At 31.9% G+C, this 22,435-nt stretch overlaps 1 protein-coding gene and 3 long non-coding RNA genes across 10 annotated transcripts; 1 reads left to right on the forward strand and 3 right to left on the reverse strand.

Moving 5' to 3' along the window:
• Positions 1-5,012: 5,012 nt before the first annotated feature.
• On the forward strand, positions 5,013-10,064 carry LOC108486915 (GTP-binding protein OBGC, chloroplastic). Of its 7 annotated transcripts, none has more exons than XM_053020761.1 (8): positions 5,016-6,141; positions 7,174-7,447; positions 7,579-7,870; positions 8,000-8,159; positions 8,924-8,956; positions 9,191-9,299; positions 9,524-9,661; positions 9,734-10,064. In XM_053020761.1, exons 1-7 carry the CDS (start codon positions 5,099-5,101, stop codon positions 9,617-9,619), a joined length of 2,007 nt encoding a protein of 668 aa, XP_052876721.1. In that variant the 5' UTR covers positions 5,016-5,098; the 3' UTR covers positions 9,620-9,661; positions 9,734-10,064. The 7 variants fall into 7 exon arrangements, 6 of the variants coding, with proteins under 6 accessions (XP_052876721.1, XP_052876722.1, XP_052876720.1 ...); XM_053020762.1 differs by having other exon boundaries at positions 9,748-10,064; XM_053020759.1 differs by having other exon boundaries at positions 5,019-6,141; positions 9,751-10,064.
• Positions 10,065-13,919: 3,855 nt separating this feature from the next.
• Positions 13,920-17,272, reverse strand: LOC128282364 (uncharacterized). Its single transcript, XR_008272623.1, has 2 exons — positions 16,070-17,272; positions 13,920-14,282 (listed from the first exon to the last, which is right to left on the reverse strand). It is a non-coding gene; the product is annotated as an uncharacterized LOC128282364 (long non-coding RNA).
• Positions 17,273-18,028: 756 nt separating this feature from the next.
• LOC108488412 (uncharacterized) lies at positions 18,029-18,974 on the reverse strand. Its single transcript, XR_001871752.2, has 2 exons — positions 18,532-18,974; positions 18,029-18,317 (listed from the first exon to the last, which is right to left on the reverse strand). It is a non-coding gene; the product is annotated as an uncharacterized LOC108488412 (long non-coding RNA).
• Positions 18,975-20,014: 1,040 nt separating this feature from the next.
• On the reverse strand, positions 20,015-21,051 carry LOC128282529 (uncharacterized). Its single transcript, XR_008272826.1, has 2 exons — positions 20,554-21,051; positions 20,015-20,363 (listed from the first exon to the last, which is right to left on the reverse strand). It is a non-coding gene; the product is annotated as an uncharacterized LOC128282529 (long non-coding RNA).
• Between the last annotated feature and the right edge of the window lie 1,384 nt (positions 21,052-22,435).

The following is a 22,435-nucleotide window of genomic DNA, read 5'->3' on the forward strand; positions in this document are numbered from 1 at the left end:
AAATTAAACAACACAATGAAGATTGTACTAGAAGCACAAAGCAATGTCATGCTTGTAAAATGGAGTTTATGATATGATTTTCACTCGAATAATTGCCTGTAACACTCTAAAGCAAGCCTGAGAGAGGCTAAAAGAAGAGTTTATAGGATTTGATAAAACCAGGCAGCAGCAATTGATCAACTTGAAAAGGGATTTTAAGAATCTAAAGATGAGAGAGTCTGAAACCATTAAGTAGTACTCTAACAGAATCATGGTCACAGTTAACATCAGACTCATTGGAGATTATTTCAGTAACAGAACAATTGTTGAGAAGGTCATTACAACCCTTCTTGAAAAATATGAGTAAAAGATCGCATTATTGGAGGATTCAAGGGATTTATCAACCATTTCACTGTCAAAGTTGATAAATGCTCTGTATGAACGAGAGGAAAGAAGGGCCAATAGGCTGAAGGAGTATCCTGAAAGAGCTTTCCAAGCAAAAACCATAGAAAGCTTAGGTTCGAGCTATAAAGGAAAGAAACCTTGGCTTGACAAAAGGGAGAAACCAAAGAGGGATGATGAGAAGAAAAGGTTCCCACCATGCATTCACTGTAAGAAGTCTACATACTTAAAAAGGTACTACTGGTACAGACCTGATATTCAGTGTAGGAGCTGTAAGCATTTTGGTCACATTGAAAAGGTCTACAAAAATAAAAAAAGGGCACAAACTCAGCAGTAGAACCAAGCTCAAGCTGCTAAGGACATTCAAGCTCAAGAGAAGCATGTCTTCACTGTATCTTGTTTTCCAACCTCAAGTAATACCAGAAGATATTGGTCAATAGATAGTGGATGCACTCATTATATAGCATCTGATGAAGGATCTTTCAGAGACCTTGACAACAGTTTTGTCTCTAAAGTCAAAATAGGGAATGAAAACTTTATTGAGGCCAGAGGCAGAGGCAATGTTGTAATCAACACACATTCAAGTAACAAAACAATTTCAGTTGTCCTTTCTATACCTGACATAGACCAAAATTTACTTAGTAGTGATCAATTAATTAAGAAGGGTTACTCTCTTACTTTTAAGAATAAGTCTTGTGTTTTTGTGGACTCACTTGGTCAAAAACTAGTGACAGTAGTTATGACTAAGAGATGTTTTATGTTGGATGTGAATCAATTAAAAATGAAGGCTTATGCTAGTTTGGATGACGAGGCTAGTGTATAGCACAAAAAGCTAGACTATGTTAACTATAAGTCACTTAGTTTGCTACACAAATTGGATTTTGTTGAAGATATGTCCAGGGTTGAAGTCAAAGATAGAGTTTGTGAGTTTGTCAGCTTGGGAAGCAAGTGAGACTACCATTTCCAGTTAATAGGCATGGAGAGCTCGAGACAAGCTTCAATTGGTCTATATTGATATTTTTGGACCAATAAAGACCTCTTCTCTAAGTGACAGTAGATACTTTATGTTGTTTATAGATGATTACACAAAGTTCTACTATGTGAATTTTCTGAAACAAAAATAAGAAATACCTAAAGTATTTAGCAAGTTCAAAGCCTTAGTTGAGAATCAAGCAAGTTGAAAGCTAAAGGCCTTGAGATCAGACAATGGCACTGAGTATTTGTCAGAAATTTTTTAGAAGCTATGTGAGCAGGCTAGAATTCAGCATCAGATGACAACTATCTATACATCTCAATAGAATGATGTTTGTGAAAGAAAGAATCGAATTGTTCAGTGTACTTGCTTAATAGATTACCAATCAATGTAGTCAAAGATAAGACTCCTTTTAAAACTTGGTTTGGACATAAGCCAACAGTTTCTTACCTAAAGGTGTTTGGTTGTGTTTGTTATACACTTATTCAGGCTGAGAGGAGAACCAAACTGGAAATAAGGTCTGTGCCAGGGATCTTTGTTGGTTATAGCAGTACAAAGAAGGGTTATAGGGTATTTGATCCCTCCAGCAAAAGGATCATGGTGAGTAATGATGTGAAATTTGATAAGGAAAATGTATGGAATTGGAATGGTACAGATGCAAGCTTGTGTGAACAAGGTCAACAAGACAATGATATGTAACCAATTGAAAAGGAAGAACAAATTGAGGATGGATTCAATGACATACCTGTTAGAGGAACAAGAGCCATCATTGACATTTATCAAAGATATGATGTGGTAATGCTGGAGCCTACAAACGTTGATGAGTCTTCTAAAGATGACTGTTGGAAAAGAGCAATGAAAGCTAAAATAGAGATGAACAACACATGAAAACTGGTTGATAGGCCAGTCTAGAAGAGAATTATTGGTGTGAAGTGGATGTTCAGGGTTAAGTACAATGCTGATGGATCTTTGACTTCTTCAAGACCTTTGCTCCAATTGTAAGGTTAAATACTATAAGGCTTTTGTTTGCCTTGGCTGCTCAAAAGCAATAGAGAGTACCCCAATTAGATGTTAAGTCTGCTTTTCTGAATGGTTTCCTCTAGGAAGAAATCTTCATTGAACAACCAGATGGGTTCAAGGTTACAGGCTTAAAAAATCCTTGTATGGTTTGAAGTAGGCACCAAAGGTCTGGTATGAAAGAATTGATGCATATCTATTTAGGCTTGGGTTTGAGAAGAGTATCGGTGCGCCTACTATTTATGTGAAGAAATCAAGAATGAAGCCCTGCTGATTGTGTCATTATATGTAGATGATCTGTTGGTAATTGGAAGAAAAAGGAAGTTGATTGAAGAGTTTAAAAGGAAGATGCAGGATATCTTCGAAATGACTGACTTAGGGGAAATTACTTACTTCCTTGGCATGGAAGTAAATTAGTATGATCATGTTATCTTCATAAGTCAGCAAGCCTTTGCTTTGAAGATCTTAAACAAATTTTTCATGACAAACTGTAAAATTGTTATCACACTAGTGGCTCAAGGTGAAAAGCTAACTAGCAATGACATCTATGAAAAGGTTGATGAAAGAGGGTATAGAAGTCTTATAGGTTATCTGCTCCATTTGACAGCTACAAGGCCTGATATCATGTTTGCTATTAGTCTTTTGTCTAGATTCATGCATTGCTATAATGTTGTTCACTTTAAGGCGGCCAAAAGAGTCCTTAGATATGTGAAAGGAACTTTGGATTATAGGGTAAAATTTATGAATACTGAAGAACTCAAGCTGATAGGGTATTCTGATAGTAACTGGGCAGGGTCCATTGATGACATGAAGAGCACATCTGGCTACTTTTTCACTCTAGGCTCAGGGGTCTTCTGTTGGAGTTAAAGAAAACAACAAATTGTGGCTCAATCAACGGCAGAAGCAGAGTACATTGCAGCTATTGCTACTGTCAATCAAGCTATTTGGCTAAGAAAGCTCTTATGTGATCTAAATGAGAGCCAAAAAGAAGCTACTGAAATTAAAGTTGACAGTTAGTCAGCTGTTGCCATAGCAAAAAACCCTGTGTTTCATGGCAAAACAAAGCACTTTAAGATTAAATATCATTTTGTTAGAGAGGCTGAATAATCAAAGGAAGTTAATTTGATTCATTGCAGCTCTGAAAATCAATTTGCTGATATATTAACTAAGATTCTTAGTACTTCAAAGTTTGACAAGTTAAGAAGGAATATTGGTGTTTGTTGCATACAGTCTAATGAGGAGTGTTGAACTTTGGCCTGCAATGCAACAACAAAGAAGTTTTGAAGCTTAAATAGTGCAGTAGCTATGTTTTGTTTAATATGTAACTAGCTTAGTTCTTTTGTAATTTTTCTATTTGAATCAATAAGATTAGTTTACTGATTTGAATGATATTCAAGTGATGTTTTGGCTGATAAGTCAGCTTTACTTTGTGTGCAAGATGAGCTATATATTTTGTCAATGTAATTAATGGAAGTAGTTATACATTAGGTAACTACTTTGTAACTCATATATTTGACTTAATGAAATCAATAATGCAATTCAGTTTTTTTTTTTATCATTTTTGCATTCGTTTCTCTTTGCTTCATTTCTCCTTTGTTTTAGTCCAAATCCCAACATTTCTCTAGATAAGTTGTGACCAAAGCAGGTGAGTTCTTTGCTTCGGCAGGGAACTTGGGACAACGACTTTTACCCCTAAATGATTTGAGTCAAATGGGACAAGGAAGGGTGAATGGGAGAGAGGGTCCTATACACACTTACCATCGATTACCAGTGTAGAAGCCAAATTGTGGACTCTTCGAGATGGCCTAACAATAACTTCTCAAAAAAGCATTAATTGGCTAGAAATTGAAGAAGACGCTGAAATTGAGGTGAATTTTATCAACACTAACAATAGGATGCTTGCTGTGTAAATTTATGATCACAGATCACTAATGCTTAATTTCGAGCAAGCCTCACTCAAGCATATCTATCGTGAAGGAAATCAATGCACATATAAGGAGCAATTTTCAAGCCTTGGTGATTTTACTTGAGTGAACTTTTGTGCATTTGAAGGTTGATGCCTACGACATCCTTTTATATTGAACCAAATTTTCAGTTAATTTTAATGTAAATGTTTATTTTAGACCAATATATATATATATATATATATATATATTTAGCCTTCATTTATAATCTAATACATTGTGTAATATTTATATGGGGTATACAATTAATTTATTATTGATATATATTTCAAATATATGATATATAATATTTTAATTTAAAATGATTATATTTTAATGTTTAGAATATAGTTTATATATTCACATTAATTTTCACAAATAATTCATTTTAATTGTTCTATATTTTATATATTAAAATATTAATAATGAATTTTTTTATTGAAATATCATAATTCTAATATTTAAATTCAAGTAATATTCAAATTTAAGTTTTTTCTTTACAATTTATGGAAAATGTTAAAAGCACAAAATTTTAAGTTTTGTTATGAAGTAATATATACTTAAAAAATAATTAGCAATTTTGTATATTAATTTGGTGAAGTGAAATAAATAAGTCCAAAAACATGGTTGAACTTAAGAATTGGGCCTTAACTCCAAAATCCAGAAGCCTGGGATTGAAAGGGAAATCAGGGACACGTGGCGGATAAGCCATTCCTTATCCAATTCTTAAACCCTCTTGAAAACCTCTCGGAATTTAGGCGTTAACTTACTTGTACAGTAAAAAATGGCTTCCATTACCATATCCGCCAGCTTCTTTTCTCGTCCTCAACTTCAAGCTCAAGCTCGATCCCGAACTCAAAAACCCTCTCCTAAAAGAAACCCTAACCCCAAATTCAAACCCAAAAAACTTAATAATAAATTCAAGTCTCTTTCTTTGTCCTCACCTCCGCCTTCTTCTTCTTCTTCTTCTTCTTTGGGTGCCCAAGCCACCACTTACACTCGCCTTCCTCCCAAGGAAGATTTCAATTTCGAGTTCGAAGTTCCCTCTTCGGACGAGTCTGATGAAATCAAGCTTTCTGATTCCGATGTCGCGAAATTCGCCTTCCACAATGATTCCTCTGAAGCCGAAGCTGAAATGCTAGACACCGATGACGATGATAATGAACAACAAGAAGAAGAAAATGAAAGTTTGGGCTTTCAGGACGAAACCTTCGATGGAAAAATCGTAGATTTTTACAATGGTGATGGAAGTTCGGATTTTGAGGAAGAAGGGGAAGAGGAGGTTTATTATTACGATTCCGATGGCAAGCTCATAAATTTACCAGAAGAGTTTGATGATTTGGGACTGGAATTGAAGGAGAAAGGGGTACCGGCTGTTATGCGATGCTTCGACCGAGCCAAAATTTACGTGAAAGCAGGGGATGGCGGGAATGGAGTGGTTGCATTTCGGCGCGAAAAGTACGTGCCGTTAGGGGGACCGTCGGGAGGCGACGGAGGGAGAGGAGGGAACGTGTATTTGGAAGTTGACGGAGCGATGAATTCGCTGTTACCGTTTCGGAATTGTGTGCATTACAGGGCGGGGAGAGGAGCACACGGGCAAGGGAGGATGATGTGTGGGAGGAAAGGGGAGGATGTGGTGGTGAAAGTGGCGCCGGGGACGGTGGTCAGAGAGGCCGGGAACGATGAAGTGTTGCTGGAGCTGTTGTATCCGGGGCAAAGAGCGTTGTTGTTGCCTGGTGGAAGAGGTGGCAGAGGGAATGCGTCGTTTAAGTCCGGCAACAATAAGGTGCCTAAGATTGCTGAGAATGGAGAAGAGGGTCCTGAAATGTGAGTTTCCCTTTTCTCTTTCGCTCCTAAGTTATTCGGATTTGGTCCCAGAAAATTTCAAATTAGTATATATATATATATATATATATATTTATCTTGTCTGCCGAATTTGAATATCCTAACACTTGACTTGAGCCACCTGCAAGTTAATAGAGTTTTTTTTAACAGTATAGATTTCTATTCATAATCTAACAATCGAGCATGAGAATTGAACTCTTTTATTAGGTAAACAAGTTTAATCAAGCAATTTCTTTATCTCAAATCGAGCTCAAACTTTAAAAGCAATTCAAGCTAAGCTTTGAGTTCCTTGTCAAGCTCCCCTACTAAGTACCACTATGCTTTTGAATGATCAATGCATCTTATAGTTTTGGTTTCATTACACTTCTTGTATTTTGATTGTTTTATACTGTTTAATATGTCCTTGCCATTCAAACAATTGGAAGGATCAAAGAAGCCAATTTCGCAACCAAAAAAAGGGAAAACCGAAATTTAAGTTTGTTTCATTTTGATTTTGTCATGGTTGTCTGGACAATCACTAAGGTGCATGCTTTCAGAAGCTATGTTTATGGATAATAAATTGTGTACTAGAACTTTGCTCTGACTTCTTATTTTTGTTAAAAGTACCCTCCCAAACATGGAAATGGAGATATGGTCTCCAAAGATTGTCTAAATTCATGGAAGAACTTTGAAAAAAGGTTACCTTACCTTTGTCAGGCACGACAATCACACCGAAGTACGAGTAACATAGCTACTAGCTGTATTACTTAAACTTTTCATTTTTCTTGAAGTTCCCTGTCCAATACTAGTGTCCAACGCAAGGGTATGGGGATATGATTTTCTAGAATCTTCCAAATCATAGAAAGATCTAATCATGCCTATGTCAGATATTCATACTTGGCTTCGAGTAACATAGACTAGCAGTTCAACTTTTTGAAGTCATACAGTAGTTTGACAATGCTTTCTTATGAAACTAAGAGCAATTACTAGCTTATGATGCCTTTTTGTTTATTTTTGTCTGGTATTCTCAAGCAGGTGGTTGGAATTGGAGCTGAAATTAGTTGCAGATGTTGGTATAGTGGGTGCTCCTAATGCTGGAAAAAGCACTCTCCTAAGTGTGATAAGTGCTGCTCAACCGGAAATAGCAAATTATCCTTTTACAACTTTGCTTCCCAATCTGGGTGTAGTTTCATTTGACTATGATTCTACCATGGTTGTTGCCGATCTTCCTGGTTTACTCGAAGGAGCACACCGGGGTTTTGGCTTAGGTCATGAGTTTCTACGGCATACTGAAAGATGTTCAGCACTGGTATGGACTTCTTCTCATATACTGCAACTACTGTAACATGCTTTTCAAGGCTTAATTTATAATTGCTTCTCATGCCTTCTTATGGTTTATTTAAAATTTATTTATAATTGTTTCCACTTTTGGTTACATAGGTACATGTCATTGATGGCTCTGGACAGCAACCAGAGCTTGAGTTTGATGCAGTTCGCCTTGAGCTGGAAATGTTTAGCCCAGAACTTGCTGAAAAGCCATTTATAGTTGCCTACAATAAGATGGACCTTCCAGAGGCATATGAGAATTCGCCATCTTTTAAGGAAAAGTTGGAAGGGCTTGGAATCAAAACATTTTGCATGAGTGCTGTAAAAAGGGAGGGAACTCATGAAGTTATCAGTGCTGCCTACAAACTTCTTCAAGAAACTAAAAAATCCAATGAGGGATTCAAAGGTTAATTTTATCTTTAAAATTAAATTCCTTATGACCAACATCCTTGCTATTTTCATTTTGTACTTTGTGAATCTTAATCCATATCGTGAATCCATTGCATTTATTGTTGACAAGTCTAGCTGTCTTTAGGTTTTGAAGATCCAAAAGATTTGAACCATGTAGCTGATATGGTACAGAAGCAGCGTAGCTCCTCTATTAGTGAGTTTGAGATAACTCGTGATGGTAGTTGCAGTACTTGGTACGTAAATGGAGCTGGGTTGCAACGCTTTGTTCAAATGACAAACTGGCGGTATGTTAATAACTCTTATTGATGCTTGCTTGTACTGCTCGCTTTTTCTTCTCTTAACTTGCTATCAATGTCTTTCTGCTGGGTGCATGCTATCTTAGTTTATCATGTTTGTATCACTTCAGTGGTACTTGCCAAGACTGTTCTGCCTTAGTTCATCTTATAAACTGTAGGACATATGATACTAAATTAGTATCATTCTGCACTAAAACTGTATTTGACCCGTCAGTCATGCAACTAGCCGGATAGTATTTCCGTACAATGAAGTTTGACTTTTGTCTTGAACGCGTTTTAAACATTGATTATCGGTTCCGAGCCAGCACTTTAGACTGTAATGGTAAATAAAATTCCTAGAATGAACTTTCATGGATTTCAGTTAATTCCCTCTGTTTTGCCCTTAATTAGCACTTTGGACGTTAATATTCTATCATCTCTGGTCTTTCTTTTCCAGTTCTTTTCCTTTTAAGTTTTTAAAGGAAGAAAGGATGCTGGAGAAGTCAGACAAGAAAGCAACCTTTAGGGCAATGCAGAGGATGAATTTTGAATTTCAAGGCCTCAATATGCATACTTCACTTATATGACAAACATTTTCCTATAGTTAATTTTGAAGGATTGGATCTATAGATTCTGTATGCACCGGAATGATACAAATCGAGTCTGAAACCCACTTATTTCCTTTGGCCTCGTCAACTGCTCAACGATTTATTTGATTTTGATTTGTAATTCACTTCTCTTGTAATGGTGCATGTTCATTCTATAAACTGTAGGAACCGATATGTAAGCCATTCAGTTCTCCATAGGTAAATGGATCGTATGCATTTCTCTGTTGGAAATGAATCCTTTTCATTTGAAAAAGTCTAGGTAAGAAGGTAATGTATTTCTTCGACATCATAAACTGCAACCACAAGAAGTTTTCTCAACCACAGTTATTATATGTGTACATCATTGCATGTTTTTTGCTTACATTAACTGCTCCAAATCAATGCAGAGGTGTTATTGTTACTTCTTTTTCTCATAACATGTGAATTTAACAGATACATCGACTCCGACAAGAGGTTTCAACATGTCCTGGAGGCTTGTGGAGTGAATAGGTCCCTCATGAAGCTCGGAGTGAAAGAAGGCGACACAGTAATTGTTGGAGAGGTTTGTTGGCAAAGCCCTATATATTGTTATTGAGGACACATTCCAATTTCTCATCATCCCTAAATCTAGCTATAGAAATTATCTACTTAATTACCGGCTCTCCATTTCCCATAATTCCCTTCTTGTTTTTGTTGATCTAAGATTAATCTTTGTGAGAAATTGAAAACATGGATATCTTGAAGTCGTTTATCTAATGACCACATGATTTGCTTTGTCCTTATCAGATGGAGATGGTGTGGCACGATTCTGCAGAGAATTCCGGTACACCGAACATGAAGAAGAGATCAACAGAGTCAATCAAATGGCCACATTTGAAGTAACCGGCATCTGCAACGTTTGTCATCAAACTGCCATATTAGGAGGTCAGGCAAAGCCAGTCAGTTTGAGTGTCTGTTCATTGCTGGATTTAGTTTTAAACCAAACATTACTGACAGATACGATATTCCAGCAGACCATGAAGATACCGTTAATTCACGAGAGATGACATTGAGCTCAATGAAATGTTGGATTTCAGTGCACAATTCTGTTATTGCTTCGACATGTTTGATTGCTTCGGATTCGGTGCAGAAGAAGAGGCAGTTTTGTCCAATTCTTTGTAGGAGCTTAGATAATGTGATTGCAGTAGCAATCTATAGTCTCCAAGAGACTTCAAGGTAATGCCTTCATTCTTAAGGGTAATGGCTCATTGTGCTTAAAAAGTAAATAATTTAATTAAATTTGAAACCTATATGAGAAATGGCTTCTTCTTTCTTTTTTTGCCTTAAATGTCTGAGTTTTGCTTCCGATTTTACGAGATGCAAGCAAAATTAACGGACTGGGTTAGGCTTTATTTTGTAAAAATTTTACTTGTCTAAGGTTTAGCTCGGCCCAATGGGATAGAAAACTTGAATTATTGTTTTCTGTACTAATATATCAAGTCTTTAATTGAATTGTATCAGCTCAGTTGAATAATAATTAAAATATATTATTCAAGGTATTTTTATGTAATTTATATAAAACAAAACAAAAGATACACATAATAGAATTTAAACTTGGATCAAAATGTGTTTCATAACATTTTTAACTGTAATATTTATGTTTTATAATTAAATTTAAATAATAGGTTGTATTTATTAAATAGTAATTCAAGTCAAGTCAAATTAGTTTGATTTGTTTAATCAATTATATTTTTTCAATAACGAGGAGTAGTGATTAAAGCCTTGTGTTGATGTATCAATAATCCAAGGTTTAAACTTTATTGGTGTAATTTCTTTATAATTTGACTTTTTTTATTAAAACATTTTTAATAAAAGGGTAATATTAAATTATGGTACACATAAGTTAAAAAAATTATATAAGAAATTTATAATATATATATATATATATATATATAAATAAATAAGATGAAATTTAAATTGAAATGGTAACATTAAGACATTGAAAGTTATAATATCTTAGATTCAAATATCATTATGTGTAAATATTTTTATAGATCTTATGTAAAAATATAAAAGACAAAACACTCTCAAAGTAATATATGTTGCCTTAAAAATAATAAGTTTTTGATAATTCACAATTAAGTTGAGACTTAATTGATAGATTGATGGATGATACCAACTCAATCAAATACTTAAAAGAAGTAAAACTCAACATTTTTAAAATGCGATTAAAATTACGATGACTAGAAATCTTGTCACACGCACGTGTGTATATATGTGGAAACCACAAATATAGAATACAAATGTGTGTTTAAAAATAACATATAATAAATAATGAAACGTATAACTTGAAACTAATTATAATAACATTTGAAATATGTATGATATTAAAATAAAATAAAAATTAGATTAAATTGTTTGTGAGTTGCTATCGAGTTAACTTGTGACACCAATTCATTCAAATACATTATTAATATTAGAAGCTTATCACACGTATATATGTGTGAAAACCAGGAATTTAGAACACAAATGTGTGTTTAATATATGGTTTGAAACTAATTAATCGTAATAACCCATGAAATATGTACAATATTAAAATAAAAATAAATTAAATTGTGAGTAAAATGAAATTTAAACATATAAATACTTTAGATTAATAATATTAATTGCACCACAATTATTTATCATAGCGTTATCATCATTTGTAAGTTATTGTTGAGTTGAGTTGTATTGTGACACTAATTCAGTCGATGACATTTTCTATATACACAAATTTGGAGAGAAAATATTTTATGTTAAAAGTAATTTCTTTTTAAAGTTTACTTAAGAATTATTATAGGTGCAATGATAATTTAAGAATTTACTTATAAATCCATTAAATATGGGTTTAATTTTTAGATACGTTAATTTTAGTTCTTTTATTTAAAATATAAAAGTATGAAAAGACAAAATAATCGCCAAAATAATAGTAGTAGTCATTTAATAAAAGGGTATATTAGTTATTTCCTAACTAAGTTGGTACTCGTTAACCCATGACACCAACTCGGTTAGTGGTTTTATTAATAGTATAGAGATATATATATATATATATATTGATAGAAATAATAAAGTGTGCATAATAAAATTAAAATGTATAAATATATTAAAATAAGGTTTTAGTTGTGTGGTAAATTAAAGATTTTACTAATGCAATTAGTTCAGGTTTAAATAAAATATTAAAGTACTCTCGAATAATATAACTAATTTTAATTATGAAAGGATATTTTGTAATTTTCTTAACTAAGTTGGTGACCTTGGTTGAAGGTGATACCAACTCAGTCAAGAGCTTAAATAATAGTAAGTATAGATATTATAATCGTAAACTAGTTTGTATTTTTGTGTAATTTACGAGTCAGTTGTGTATATTAAATTTATAATATATATTTAAAATTTTAATGAATTTCTTAAAAAATAATTAATAAATTGAAAAACAAATTAATTACAAAATAGTTTTAAAAATTAAGTAATTTAGAATAGGTTATGTTAATGTTATTTAATTTTAAAAATATTTAATATTAAAATAATACAAAAATTCATCAATATTAATATTAATATATTATAATTTAAATAATATTTATTAATAATTTTTACAGATTATTTATTTGATATGTATTGTTAAATTAATTTGTTTTAATGTTAAAATTTTTAATATTCAATTTTTATTTTTTTTTGTAATTTTGTATCTATTGTTGATCAACTTTAAATAATGAATGTAGTTAACTCTTATTATATTTGAAAATATAAATTTAATTTGATAAATACTATTAATATGTGTCTACTCTATTTTAAGCTTAATAATTTAATATTTATTAACTTTAAAATTATAAAATTAAAAGTTAATTGGGTTAAATAAAATCTTAAGATAAAGTAATAATTTATTTGAAATCAACTTTATATTTAACATATAAAAATTATAAAGAAAATTTTTAAACAAAAGATATAATAACTTAAAAAATTAAAAATAATGAGTAAAAGAGTAAATTACCTAATTGTAAAAACTATAATGTGAACATAACTTCTTTTTTGTAACCTCATATCTAATATATATACTATAGGAATTTAAAATGACAGTTATGTAATGTAATCCATTGTGGCGTATAATGACAAATAATACAAAAAGAGTCTTAAATTATTCCTCTTCCAATTCTAATAAAGAAAAACATTTCAATTTACTACAATCAACTAACTAAATTTAGGAAAAAATCTTTAAAATCATATAATGATAATTAAGGTGATTTGTATTATTACTGCTCGAGAAATTAATTCCGAAAAATTTAATAACATAATACATACGTCTCAACTGAGCATGTAACACTCCCTACCCGTGTCCTATGCCGGGACAGGATAAGAGGCATTACTGGACTTAAATGCTATCAATCATGCAAACTCGACCATAAAATTACATTCATATTTTGAAATATTCAATCATATGTACATAGTCCCTTATTTGGGTCTACAAAACTCAAATAATACTTTAAAAGAGGTTCGGGACTAAACCGAGAACCTTTGAAAGTTTTACATCACTTAGAAAATTTTTCATATTTTGGAGAGTCACACGCCCGTGGGGGTAGGCCGTGTTGCTCTGGACACGCCCGTGTCCTCAGCCTGTGTAACTCTCTGTTTATGACGTCAGCAAATAAATAAGGGTCACACGACCAAGTCACACGCTCGTGTGCTAGACCGTGTTTTCCACACGGCTGAGACACACGGCCGTGTCTTTGCCTGTGTGGCCAGCACATAGGCTATTTTCCAAGCCTTTTTGTCGCCCTTTACATGCACACACACAAACATGGATCCAGAAGCATTCAACATCCTCAATTATGATGCAGACATTTCATTTACTTATCAACATACATGTGTTACACATTCTCACATTAAATCAAGTCTAGACACACCATATCTTATTCATTTGGCTTTATCAAATACCTTACCACTTATACCTTTATACCATAATTATCTTCATGTCTATTTAATTCCAACTTATCATCAAGCATAACCTTCTAACCAAGTCATAACTTTATATAGTGTCCACATTTCAAATGTATAAAACAATATGCTTGACTAAGACATTCTACACCAATTCCATATTCAATTTAACATTATTACTATTTCTCACTTTATACCATTGTACCATGGTTACCAAACTATCCATCAAACGTCCATGTTCAAGGCATTATCATTTTATTTCTACATTACACATTTAATTCATGGTCATGACCACCTCGATTGGTTATAAAACATGCATTCAACAACACATGACATATTACCAACCATGCATGACAAACAGACATATTCACATCACAATTATTAGATACAACATGAATAGCTAGATTTACAAGTCATAATCAATAGCTCAATATAGGTCAATACATTTGGCCAAATTATAATAACACATGTTATAAAACTAGGTCTCTATACATGCCACTCACTTGATATTTCTAACTTATGTATAAATTCTCCAAAGGTATTGGCTTGATAGTGTGATGCTGCCTCCAACGATCTCCAACCCCGAGCCGACCTGAGAACACTAAGGAATAGAAAGGAGGGAGTAAGTTTTACGCTTTATAAGCTCGCATGAAAAATAATAAGCAATTTATTAATATGCTATTTTCAAATTCTTTCTATTTATTCAAAGTCCAGTCAAGCTGTTTTCTCGAGTTACAGTGATTAAATTATTTATATCCAGAGCTACAGAACTCCAAATTAATATCCGTTAATTTTCCCTGAAACTAGACTCACATATATTCTTACCATAAAATTTTCAGAATTTTTGGTCAAGCCAATAATTACATTTTATTATTCAAAGTCTCCCCTGTTTCGCTATTCGACAGTTCCGACCCATCTACACTAAAAATTAATTATCTCTTCATAAAATATTTGGATAATGTTCTCGTTTATTTCTTTTGAAAATAGACTCATTAAGTATTTTAAGCATATAAATTATAACCCATAATTTTTTTTTTTACAATTTTTAATGATTTTCCCAAATCAGAACAGGGGATTCCGAAATCATTCTGACTCTGTCTCACAAAAATTCAAATATCTCATAAATTGAAATTCTTTTGCTTACACCGTTTCCAAACATGAAAATAGACCCAATAAGATTTTATTTCATATCTTATTCAACTTATAATTTTATTTCCACCATTTTTGGTGATTTTTCAAAGTCACACAATTGCTGCTGTCCAAAACTGTTTCATTACTAAATTTCACTCTTCATGTTTTCTTTGTAGTAACTTTCATTATAACACTTACTCCATATCAATCTTACCAAAGTTTGATCACATATCGAGCACGTTTCTCATTAGTTTACACACACAAACCTTCACTTATTCATTACATAGTCATGTTCATATGTATTTTCACTTAGTAAATTTCCCGTTGAACTCATCGGAATAATAACAGATACCCGGTGGCCTATACATACTACCACCCTTGTAACCGAAGCTCTCTGGTACGCATAGTAGCCTGCACTTAGTATTACACATGCGACCTAACAATCTGGTACACGTAGTAGCCTAAACTTAGTATTACACACGTGATCGAAGCTATCGGGCACGCATAGTATCCTGCACTTAGTACTACACATGCGACCTAACAATCTGGTACACGTAGTAGCCTGCACTTAGTACTACACACGTGACCTAAAACCGTCTTAAACACATAGTAGCCTGCACATAGTACTACACATGTGCTCTCACAACGGATCATTCGTATCTTTTCTATTTCGAAGGTCCAACCGGGAAATTCTTCACTTTTCAACATTTTACTAATTCATTCTTAGTCAGTTTCGATTTGTAATTTACATCAAATGATCATTCTATAAGCAGCTACATCTCATATAATAACAAAAGATACTAACATAAAAAAAAAAAGAATCGATATATTATTTACATACAAACTTACTCGTTTCAAAGAAATATCATGTTTCATCAAATTTCCATTATATTCAATCATCCAATCACATGTTATCAACTTTTGAACTATCGATTACTTCATGGGTACATCACGTTCCCATACACAATATCATTAACATATAAATCAATGCAACCATAGCAAAATAGATTTCAAGTGTAACAACAATAACATGAATATCATGCTTATTTAATCACATGAACTTACTTGTCGAAATCTCTGCGGGTACAACCGTGTAGCAATTCACACAACTCATGTAATAGTAATTTAACATTCATCACATTTTCCATATCATATTCATCATCACTTCTAATATATTAAATCATACATTTTATGCCATAATAATAGATAATTACAATTCAAGCATGATATTGCATTATTATTACCATAAAAACTTACCTCGGGACCAAAATAGCAAAAAGGAACCTAACCGTCGATTTTCCCTTTTTCACCCGATTTAGGTCCAATCCTCGTTTCCTTGATAATCGAGCTTGAAAGCTTGAAAAACCGTAGCCATGGTTTCTCCATGCAAGTTTCGGCGAAGAGGTTGAAGATGGACAAAAATTGACTTTTAATTTTGTTTTTAATTCATTTTAATAACTAAATAACCAAAATGCCCTTAATGAAAAACTTTGGAAACATGCCTAACCATGTCCATTTTTGTCCACCAACTTAACCGATGGTCTAATTACCATATAAGGACCTTCAATTTAAAATTTTATAACAATTGGACACCTCTAGCATGTAGAACTCAACTTTTGCACTTTTTACGATTTAGTCCTTTTGACTAAATTGAGTGCCCAAACGTCAAAATTTTCGAGTGAAATTTTCACGAAATCATTCCGTGAAATTTTAAACCATAAAAATATAATAAAAATAAATTTTTCTCATTGGATTTGTGATCCCAAAATTACTGTTCCGACTAGGCCCAAAATCAGAATGTTATAGGGCATGTATATTTTTAAACTTTCACAATTTTGGTTTGTATATTCATAATAATACTATGAGCACTTTAGGGGGTCAGCAAGATATGTTTTCAGATACCACTATAAAATTACAATCTGTCTTTACTAAATGGATACAAAACACCCATATTTTAAGACTCGGTGAAATGGCTCCTAATGCAAACGTGAGCACCAATTTAACTTGGGGAGGCTATGATTTAGTGACAGTAAGTGGCAAAGTTGCTTTGTTACCTATTCTATTAGGAACCGTAGATTTTTTGGTCCATCAAATTTATGCATTTACGATTTATATGATGGTATTGATACACTGAAAAGTATTGGTATATATTAAAATATTGATAACAAGAAATACATTTTTAGTGAATAATTATCTAGGATTTTTTCTATATTTTTATTTCTAACAAATATTACTACTTCGATTTTTGAATCCTAACAATTTTTACTCTAGAAAAAAAATTATACGAATTCTAGCTTTTAATTACCAAATTTGAGTTCTCCTTTACTTATGCCTAATTAAGTGCGGATATTTTGATTGCTAACAATTTTTTCAAATTACTTTACGAATATTTCTTAAATATTATTGTTGAAATTTAAGGACATATCTTTTAAAGTATATTTAATTTAGCTATTCTCGTGAAATAATCATAAATTACTAATAATGTTAAGCTAATTACTTAGATATAATAAACTTAAATATCCTTTATATATATAATTATTATCATTATTTTATAAATAATACAACTAAAATAGAAAAACTAATTATATAGTACTTTACAATAATGCATATATGTTTTTCTATATTTATTAAATATTTTGAAAAGATAAAATGATTATAATATTTTTTAATTATTCTTATGCTTAATTGATTAATAAATAATTATACCATAAATGTTTCTACAATTAATCATTTACCAAATAAAGCTAAATTTGTCATCTATGCAAAAAAAAATTATTGGTTAAATAGGTCAATTTTTAAAAATTTAGGAAATAAAGTCGTTTTTAGAAAGAGTATGTGAAAACACGTCCAACTATCCCAGCTGAATACATTTTCCTTTAAGTTGTAATTTTAAATTTTTTAATATATTTAATTTCTTTAGTTAGATAATTAAATGTTAATCATTTTATCTTTGAGTCTCAAGTTCGATTCCTAACTTCTCTAATTAAATAGTTAAATAATAATAATTTCATCCTTAAAATCAAGTTCAATTCTCCTTTTCTAAACACATTTATAATTTTTATTTGACGCTTCTAGCTTTTTTAATTTTTAATTAATAAATATATTATTTTTAATTTTTTATTTTAATTCATCTTTTAATTTTTTAATTAATAACTCATTTATATATAATATAAACATCAACTAATTTTTATTTATATATTTTCTTTATATATAATATTTACACGTCAAATATTTATTTTCTCCATTTATATTATATGTACAGTGATTTCTAAATATAATATTATAAAATGAAATAGTCAAAGCTTTCCAACATTTACTTGTCGGTTAATTTTGATGCGGCTTATAATCAAAGTTTGGCGAAATTTGGATCGAGAATGGTTGTTCGTAACTCTCAAGGTGAGATTTTGGCTTCAAAATAGACATTGCACAAGGAGATCGCATTGCCGTTTGTAGCGGAAGGATATGCTTGCCTTCAGGCGTTGCTTTTGGGAACCTATCTGGGCCTCTCATCAATTACCATAGAAGGAGATGCAAGAACCATTATTAAAAAAAGTCAGTCAGACATTCTAGATGAATCGGTGATAGGGGCGATTATTTGAGAAATACAACAGCTGAAAAAGAGTTTTCATAGTATCATGTTCAAACAAATACCCAGATTTGCTAATATCCTAGCACATAGTTTAGCCATGAATTGCTTAAAGAATGGAAGAGAGAGTTACCTAATTGGAAGTGTGTTGGTGGTCGTCGATGATGGATTATGGAGGAGGAGGAGGAGGAGGAGGAGGCAACCGGATTGACAGAAGAGGAAGAGATAGGCTTTGGGGAGAGGAATGGGCAGTAAATGGTTTTGATTTTGGAAGGCTGCTGGTTTTGGAAACTAGTACCGACAAGTTTTGAGGGTTTGGATATTTTCTAAGGAGTGGGTGCCAGCTACTTTGCAGACTGGGGAAATGTCTTTGCGCGTTTCGTTTTATTTTTTTGTGTTTTTTATGGGCTTCGTTATCTTTTGGATTTTGTTTTTCTGATTTTCTTTGGATTGGGTTTTTGTGGCCAGTGTTTGTTTTGTGAGTTGTCACTTTTGTGTTTTTTTTCCAGTTATTTTTGTCTTATAAAATCCAGTCAATTTTCTTTAAGAAAATTGAATGTTCAATGTACCAAATACTCACTTAAAAAAAATATGAAGTTATTTATGTTTAAAATTTTAATAAAAATATTAAATTAAAAATAGTATATAATTTTTAAAATAATATGGATAAGTCTAAAATAGGTTTGGATTAGTCATTTATAAATTTAGACAAGTTTAAATAAAATTTAAAACTCAGATATTTTGAGTTAAATCAAACTTGGATAAGTATAAATAATACATTTATTTATATAAGCTTAGTACAAACTCAACCGAATCTACCCAAAAAGCTAAGGTAGTCAATACATTATTGGAGGATATATAATTTTGTTCTATTACAGGCAGGGATGGATACTGCCCCTTGAAATTTTTAAATTTTTGAATTTTATATATAAATTATCATTTATTTTAGATTTGGGGTCTATGTTGTATAATATTCGTCCCATTGGCCAAATTGTATTCATATAATTTGCCTCCTTAAGCCATAAGGTTGTACTTTATATTAACAAATTATTTTTCAATTTTTAATTTAATAACTTTAATAATAGTCAAATATTAACATATGAAGGACCTTGAAAGACTAAACTTAAAGACCCAATATTGACTTTAAAGCAAAATTCTAAAATTAATTGATTTAACCCTTACTCATACATATTATTGTTGGAAAAATTGCATTTTATGGTAACTTTGAGGCATATTCTTAATAGTTAAAGATGGAAAGTTGAATCATATTTTTATGGTTTCATATTCTACTCCATGAGACCTTTACAACGGTATACCGTATGCTCAAAATGGTTGAGTGGTGAATGAGAAATTCATGCTCAAAGTAAGCTACTTGGAAATATTATTAAGGAAAAATAAAAGGCTTAGATCCCACATTGGTTAAATATCAAATGTAGGATGTGTTTATATATGTGAACTCTCTTAAAAAGTAATTGAAAGATTAAGTTTGTAATATTGCCTCGCGCGTAGGAGAGGTGTTGGTCCAAACCCGATGGGGTTGGGGCGCACCTGCATGACATTGGCGACCCGGAATGCCCTAATCGGTTGGGCCTGCGGATATTTTAGTCCATCACAAATTTATTTTCCTTAGCTGAAAACTTATCTTATTAATTTGATTCCAATAAATCTGTTTAAATTTTTTATTTAAAGGCAGATGTAGGGCCCAAATTTTGCTCGGCCCAAAATACAGACCCAAATCACTAAAATTAAAAGGCCCGATTACAAGCCCAATGACCTAAATATTTTCAAAATATAGCAAACCCTAGGGTTCCATTTGCCCACGCCGCAACTCCCACGCTTCAACACCCACGAACGGATTCCTAGCTCGCACGTTGCACGATCGTGCACTCTTCCTCCACGATTTCACAACATCTGCGACTTGAGCAAAGAAATAGGCAGAAACAGTTTGTATTTTGGCTATAAAGCCTTTGTTTTTTCATTGTAAAAGGGACGTTTTTTTGATACAAAAAGAAATACAAAATCAGTAGAGAACAACTAGAAGAATATTTTGAAGGTGATCATTTACTGTAATTTATTTCTATTTTTTTCCTTTTTTTCCTTTTTTCCTTTTTTTGGATCCAAAACAAAGATGAAGTATAAAAGAGAGAGGTCTTACCGGAGTTGTGCTCGTGCCGTCGGTGGCCATGGCATGTGGGACCTTTGACAGAGGCGGTGTTTGACGAAAAGGAAAAGATGAGTGCATGAGTTGAGAGAGCATCTAAAAAATTTTTAAGTTTTTTTTCAAAAAACAAAAGGGTGAATGTTTTAAGGAAAAGGGGTTTTAAAAAAAGGGATTTGGGATTTCTAAAAGTTCTTTAATGTTTTTTTTTAAAAAAAAATAAAGGTTATGTTTAATTTTAATAGCTTTTGGGGAAGGGAAAGAGATTGCCTGTGCATGGACAGCCTGGTTCTGCGCATGTTCCCTTTAAATGGGTAATTTCGCGGCCAGTCCTTCCTATTTTGAGCTACCTTTAATCTGTCCCTATTATGTTTCTTTTATTTTTCTCTAGAAGTTTGCGCGTTGTTTCAGTTTGGTCCGCGCCTGGGTAGTGTTTTTGGTGATTTGGGTCATTTTTAGTTTTGATCCCCGAGCATTTGTGCGCGTCTTATTTCGATTCACAATTTTGTTTAAATAATTAATTTTGTTTATAAATAATCCCTTTGATTTTGTTGTGCTTACAATAAATTTTTTTTCCCTTTAAAAATAAGAGCATATTATTTTAGCATATAATTTTGTATTGTTTTGATGATTTCATTGTTTTTGTTTTTTTCCATGTGCATATTTGTTTTTCTTCCAAACACTTTCGTATATTATCATTACTTTTGTTTATATATATATTATTTATATTAGGTTTATTCATTTCATATATTATTTACTTAAATGTTGTACATATATCACTTTGCATATTGTTTAATCTTTTGAAATTTCATTTATGTATTATTATATTATTTATTTTTATATTTTATTTTGATACATCTCAAATTTCCATGTAAATTATTTATTTTATGGCATTTATTTTAAAATTCATTCGTATGTTACTATTTAATATATTACTTATTTATATTTTTCTATTTATTTAAAAGTTTTATATCCATTATTTGTTTTAAAGTCTTTGTATTACTTTTATAGTAGTGTTCTTTTAAAATTTCCTTTCTTCCCTATTGTTCATTTTATTTTTAAACTTGATATTTTATTTGAGTAATTTACTTGGAACTTCTTTTAAGTTGACTTTTAATTCATTAGCTTATAACTATTAACGTTTGTATTTATATAGTCTATATTGCCATTGCATGTTCCCTAATTTGTTCTTCGTGTTCTTGTATCATTCTTGATTGTTCATGTAATATTATTGCCTCCTTTTTATCTCATGCTCAATACTATGTTTGTATGATTGTTTTTTTTTATTTTCTTTTATATATATATATTTTGTTTTAAATTCCAATTTTTGCCCAACATCAATTGCTTTTTACCCTAAAGTAAACCGAACAAATATATTTTGAGCCAGTTCTATAATTGCTTATTTGGAAATTCCTCAAAACAAGGCAATGTTTCATGTTTGGAAAATTTGAGAAATCGTGCCCAATCGTGCTGGGTTTCGATTTTTTCCGTTTGACCAAATAACGGGATACCCTTTTAAGATTTCGTTGCTTGTTTTAGAAATTATGAGGTGATCTCAATTTTTGGAGGCTTAAAATATAGTGTCCTAACGTGCTGGATGTGGTATTTTATTTCTTGAACGAGTGAATCTTGAAATCCAATTTGATTTGTTCACACATTTTTAAGAGGATCATATTTTAATTTTTTTTTCAAAATTTCAATATTAGGACATTGATTAGTCAATTGGTACCAATTTTGGGCGTTACGAGGGTGCTAACCCTTCCTCGTGCGTAACCGACTCCCGAACCCTTTTCCTCGATTTTCGTAGGCCCAAAATCATTGTTTTAATAAATTAAAATGTTTTATTAAAATGATCAAGGTGATCCGGTCACACCTCGGA

This window comes from Gossypium arboreum, chromosome 10 (genome assembly GCF_025698485.1).
Source record: "Gossypium arboreum isolate Shixiya-1 chromosome 10, ASM2569848v2, whole genome shotgun sequence".
NCBI classification, from domain to species: domain Eukaryota; kingdom Viridiplantae; phylum Streptophyta; class Magnoliopsida; order Malvales; family Malvaceae; genus Gossypium; species Gossypium arboreum.